At 34.8% G+C, this 5,954-nt stretch overlaps 1 protein-coding gene across 1 annotated transcript; it reads left to right on the top strand.

Annotated features, from left to right (window-relative positions):
• The first annotated feature begins 445 nt into the window (after nt 1–445).
• Nucleotides 446–5,213, top strand: LOC111376218 (eukaryotic translation initiation factor 3 subunit L-like). Its single transcript, XM_022999171.1, has 8 exons — nt 446–914; nt 2,133–2,291; nt 2,804–3,153; nt 3,280–3,375; nt 3,478–3,586; nt 4,023–4,139; nt 4,662–4,733; nt 4,822–5,213. Exons 1-8 carry the CDS (start codon nt 540–542, stop codon nt 4,864–4,866), a joined length of 1,323 nt encoding a protein of 440 aa, XP_022854939.1. The 5' UTR covers nt 446–539; the 3' UTR covers nt 4,867–5,213.
• Nucleotides 5,214–5,954: the final 741 nt, after the last annotated feature.

The raw sequence follows: 5,954 nt of genomic DNA, 5'->3' as shown, positions 1-5,954 counted from the left end.
TATAAAATTTTTGGTTTGTGATCGTGAAATAATTTGTGACCTATAAAATTTATGGTTCATGATCGAAAAATAATTCGAGACCAATTAATTCAATAATTTGTAACCAAGTAATATAAAATTGTGATTTTAATATATTTAATTAATAAATATATTTTTAATTACCATTTCATAAATAAAATTGAAATAATATCTAGTTTTTGAAATAATAAACCTTGATTTTAATTTTGAAATGGATCAAACATTCAAACTTAATCTCTTAAATACGAAATATTCCCCAGCTGTTTTACTGAACGATTTTAATCTTCTAAATTTGGGCTAGAATCTCTTGATCCAAAAAGTTTGAAAAACTTGGGCTTCTCAAGAACCCACTAAAATATTAGACTTCAGAGAAGCCCATTATATAAGTCCAAAGTTGGTCCATAGTTAGAGTCCAATTAGGGCACGACAAGCCACTCTCTTCCTGTCTCCCTCTCACTGTTATCTGCAAAACCCTTGAGAGAGAAATTCGTCCTCCGACTGAAACTAACCACATCGCCACAATGGCCGGTACGGCGTCGTTCGACTATGGCTCCCAACAACAGAAACCCGAAGCGGAATCTGCCGCGGCCGGGTACGACCCGAATTATGTACCTGACTCCGTGAGATCGTTTGTGGTCCACATTTATCGGCACATAAGGGAGAAGAACGTGTACGAGATTCACCAAATGTACGAAACCTCATTTCAGAGCATCAGTGACCGGTTTTTCAAGGACTCCCCATGGCCCTCGGTCGATGCAGTGGCACCGTATGTGGATAATGATCATGTGTTTTGCTTGCTCTATCGGGAAATGTGGTTCCGCCATCTGTATGCGAGGCATTCGCCTACGCTCAAACAGCGGATTGATTCGTGGGATAATTACTGCAGTCTATTCCAGGTCAAATGATTATTTCGTGCTTCATTTTTTTTTTAATTTGGATATTTATATATTAAATTCCATAATTGCCTGCTTTGTGCGCGTTATGAAGTCCATAAGCGTCATAAGGGAGTGGGAGTGGAGCAAGAGATTTAGTGAGAATGAAAATTTATATTAGAAACCAAGAGGACATTATTGTATATGCACGTTGAAGTTAATAAGTAATAAGAGTGTAAAATATTTTAAATTTTAATTATACTTTACATGAAATTGAGTGACAGGTGGAGTGTAGTGGAAATCCAAGCGATGTAATGTTTTAATGGATGCTCGTACTCATGAGTTAAAGGATTTATTTTTTCATGCGTTAAGGGATTTATTTTTTAATATAATGTTTTAATGGATGCTACTATTCATAAGTTAAAATGATTTATTTTTTCACTGCAATATGAATTTTGGAACAACCGCAAAATATGATTTGATAATTGTGATAAAACGCTGGTCCATCGCATTTGAATAGTGAAAATGAGGTGGAAGTTACAGGTTTTGCAGCACAAGGTAATTTTAGTTGGAGTTCTATTGTGTGTTTTTGTGTTGTATAGCTCATAAGAAGATTCCCAACTGAATTTGGGTGTGCAGTGTATTTAAATAAAAATTTATGAACGATGGATATTTATGGGAATATTATAACGTGGAGAATAGGGAATTCAATTTTGGGATGATGCGAGTAACTTTATAGATCTTACAGTTACATATCAGTTAATATCTGTCTCTATGAAAAAGGAAATGCATCTTGGACTGCAGCCTGTTTATTGATGAATATACTTATTCAACAAAATTTGAAATAGGGGATGATTGATCTAGCCATGTTATCCCATGCTTGAGCATAACTAATGGCATGTATCTAGGGTTCATGCTCAGAAGCTTGCTAAAGCAACTGGCTAAGCTGCCATTAGAAGGTCAATTGAAGAACTAAGACTTCATATTCCCGAAAGGAAACAATGTCTCACACTGAGGGGATTTCAATTGGAAAAGGAAATGTTCGAAGTTAACCGATTTGGTTCAAGTAACAATGCGTTCCAGTGCACGTATTTGTGTTGATGCATATGGTGTACACAATTCCATTGAACTGAGGATCAGTTGCTTGTGTTTTTATTTGGTGGCCTTCTGAGTAATGATTTTCCTGTTAGTTTGTATGGATGAATGTTCATATGAGTGATACTTATTTCTTAATGATGTTAGGTTGTGTTGCATGGGGTGGTCAATATGCAATTGCCAAACCAATGGTTGTGGGACATGGTGGATGAATTTGTTTACCAGTTCCAGTCATTCTGCCAGTACCGTGCCAAGATGAAGAGCAAGACAGAGCAGGAGATTGCTCTCCTGAGGCAGTATGATCAGGTATGTCCCTAATATGGATGCTTTTTTTTATTAATTGTAAGTTTATATTCACATTTTCTCAGTTGTTATTTTGTATATGTTTTCTTCCCTTGGTTGTACCTGGTTTTGATACTTGGTTTGAGTGGTAGAGCTTTTTGTGATAATTGTAACAACTTTGAATTTGTCTGTGTGTCAGTATGTTTGGTTTTTCGGTTGGGTGAGAAAAACGCAGGAGGGAAATGAGCTGCTGTCCTCTTTTTCAAGGCTTAAAAAATATTGATATTTTTATTGGGAAATCTTGTGAATTATTTTTTTATCAGTTGTTTTTGTCTGTCGTTGTTGTCAAATACCATTCCTATCATCTATAGCGCTGTTGATATTATTATTACGGCTTCTATATGCACATCCGCTTCTTCCTTCTTTCTCCAGTTCTACCGGCAGTTGTGGTTTACTTGGTTGCATCATCCATACATTTCATTTCTACAACTAATCATTTGAAGATTGAATTGTACGTGTACATTTTTCTTTTACAGGCTTGGAATGTTTATGGCGTTCTCAATTTCTTGCAAGCACTTGTGGAGAAATCTACCATCATTCAAATTCTGGAGCAGGAGAAGGAAGGCCTTGTACAGTTTACTGCTACAGATGGATATGATTATAATGGTGGAAGTAATGTCTTGAAGGTCTTGGGGTATTTTAGCATGATAGGGTTGCTTAGAGTTCATTGTTTGTTGGGCGATTATCACACTGGATTGAAGTGCTTACTACCAATTGACATAAGTCAACAAGGTGTGTACTTCAGCGTTATTGGAAGCCACATTACTACCATATATCATTATGGGTTTGCCAGCCTTATGCTGCGGAGGTATGTTGCTTTATTTTTGTGAAGGTGAATTTAGCTCATCTTACTTTATACATAATGTGTTTACTCATGCTGACTTGCCAATATTTTCTTAGTTTGTGAAAACGTGATTCATTGTAAACTTTAGTAAGATTTCTTGATTTCAAGCGATCATCAATTGCCTGGCTTTTGGAAGTTTTCATCTATGACAACAAGTCTTATTGCTGTTGCTTTGCTTTGTAACATAAATTTTCCGAAGGCATCGTATTGTTTAATCATTGATTTTTTTTTCTCGTTCTGTTTGAAGATACCTGCTGGATAGAAGTTATTATGAAACATATGTTGGTATGTTTTTTGTTTTGTCAGTGGCATATTGAGCTCAGAAGCACGTATTCCTAGGGAAAGAAATCCAAACTTCACCTTTATTCCCTATTTTGGACTTAATAACACGAAGCATTGTTCACATGATCAAACTGTTTTTCATTTCGTTTCACTTTGAAGTAGAATAAATTGATTTAATTTTGAACCGAGTATATTCATATAATCTAACTGTTGTTTCTTTCATTTCACTGAGATAGAATAAATAAAATTAAAATTGGTTGCTGCTTGGAATCTCACTAATTACATTCTGTGTATGACCTGAAAGATGGGTATTTACTGACATGGTACCTGTTGATTACTGTTTGCTAATGTATTTCGTTCTTGTTGCTTGCTGCTCATTCTGGATGATAATATGAAGCAAAAATATAATTGGCATTGGGGTGAAATTCTGAAATCAAGTAGTTTTTGTCCCATTACCCTTGCTGCATATCAGCTTTGACATTGTCATGGACCATGCAGGTCGTATGTCATGAGGATTTATTCCGACGTCAGGCCCAACTTTCTTGTTTGTCATATGCATGACTTCTTAACTGGTTTACTGGCCTCTCTACAGGACAATATTGATGACATACAAACACAAAACACATGCAGTAGATTCTGATGGAAAGATCACCTCCAATGCTGATGTGAATTTCTACATTGATGATGTAAGTGTTGATTAACATTTGTCTTACACTGGCTTCTTTATTCTCACTAAGAAATTTTTATTTTTTTCTATGCCTTACAATAAAGTGGAGAAAATATATCGATCGCTTACGATTTTTTTGGTTCTTGTTTGAGCATTGCTGATACATTTAACTTCGTCTCACCATTGAAAACTTAGATTGTGGGTACTGGAGCTCGTACTTTTATGTGATCTACCAATTTGAATATAGAGATCCCATATTAGAATCTTTTCCTGGGATTTTTACCTGTTATTTCCCCTACCACTTCTTTCTTGGCACGAATTAAACTGGAGTAACGCCTCTCTCTCTCTCTCTCTCTCTCTCTCTGATGTGTGTGGGTGCGCGCGCGCATGCACGTGTGCATACAAGTATGTATTTTAAACATGAGGATCGGATATCAGTTGCGTATATATCCTGCATGGTAATTGAAGGCCTACTAGGGAATAAAGTTCATAAGGCACAAAAAGTTTGACGATTTAATCCAGTTCTGTTTTTTGAATTTAGGACATGATTCGCGTTATAGAATCCAAGCCGGCAAAACGATATGGAGATTACTTTTTGCGTCAAATTGTCAAGGTATGCCTCGAATTTAACGTTTTCCTTATATCAATATGTATTATGCATATGTTTATATTCAGTTTCCTTTCTCGACACTGCTCTGCAGCTCGAAGGGGTTATGTCAGATGTTGACAGGATAAAACTGGAATAAGCAGTCGCAATTTTGTTCGAGAAAGTGAGGATTTGCTTAACGTAGGTTGTGGATGGTAACATTCCGAAACTCTCCCTCTGTGCCTTTTCCCATTTGTCTCAAAGCCCGACTCTGAATTAGTTCTCATTTCGTTGTAATTTATTAAGGAATATGTTGTCGTGAAGCGCGCGAGTGTTGAGTTTACTATGTCGTCTGCCCAAGTGACTATTTGTTTTCACTTGTTGGTTTTGTAGCTGTTAAATGCACTTAGCACCAAACGTGTTTAGCACCAATTTAAGTGGCAACTAGAAAGCAACAAATGATATATTCATAAAATGCAAAGTCAAATTATCCATTTAATTAGACTTTATCAAGTGTGGTCATCTAAAATGGTGTTCTAGCATCACTGGTGTTAAATAACATTATTATTCATGTTCGCTTGAGAAATTTGAGGAACGGTCATGTGTAAAAATTTATCTAACCACTATTTGGTTTAGATATAAATTAATTTTTTAGTATATTTTAATACAATTTGATAAAATGTAGGGGTTGAAATGTTGGATAAAATTACGTGTTCAATGAAATGTGTGGTTAAAAATGAATTTTAGAAAAAAAAGTTTTTATAAAATGGGGGCCAAATAGGGGTAGTATTGGGGGTACTTTTAAAATTGACCTAGTTAAAGGTTTTAAAAACTTGAATATTATCACATTAACCTCTTGAATGGTAAAAGGTAGGGATGCTTTTAATTATATTATGTAATTACAAAATATTGGATAGTTTGAAAGATATTATTACCCTTTTAGTTAATAATTGAAAATCAAACACTTCCTCACTTATAAAACTACAGAACGAGTTTCGAACACAGAAAAATTTTCATTTTTCATTTGCATGAATCTCAAAATATCAAAAAGCTTCAAACGTCGAAGTCAGAATTTTTTTCAGATCAATTATTTCAAATTGGTAAGTATATTATTACATGCTTAATTTCGATTTCAATAAATTAGTATACGTCTGAGTAATTAAATAACACAGTAATTAGTAGAATTTTTTTTTAATAGATTTATAATTTTTTCTTTTGAACCATAGAAAAATAAAAAGGTATACGCAA

The sequence above is a fragment of the Olea europaea genome, unplaced genomic scaffold (genome assembly GCF_002742605.1).
Source record: "Olea europaea var. sylvestris unplaced genomic scaffold, O_europaea_v1 scaffold1471, whole genome shotgun sequence".
NCBI classification, from domain to species: Eukaryota; Viridiplantae; Streptophyta; class Magnoliopsida; order Lamiales; family Oleaceae; genus Olea; species Olea europaea.
The sequence above is the reverse complement of the archived record's forward strand: the minus strand, read 5'-3'. Positions and strand labels throughout refer to the sequence as shown.

What these genes read in the sequence shown, in the direction of transcription:
- LOC111376218 (XM_022999171.1), top strand. Translation starts at nt 540, where the DNA reads ATGGCCGGTACGGCGTCGTTCGACTATGGCTCCCAACAACAGAAACCC. An exon ending in TCCTGAGGCAGTATGATCAG is followed by an intron (nt 2,292 to 2,803) that starts GTATGTCCCTAA and finishes TTTCTTTTACAG; the next exon opens with GCTTGGAATGTTTATGGCGT. An exon ending in ATTGTTCACATGATCAAACT is followed by an intron (nt 3,587 to 4,022) that starts GTTTTTCATTTC and finishes ATGACTTCTTAA; the next exon opens with CTGGTTTACTGGCCTCTCTA.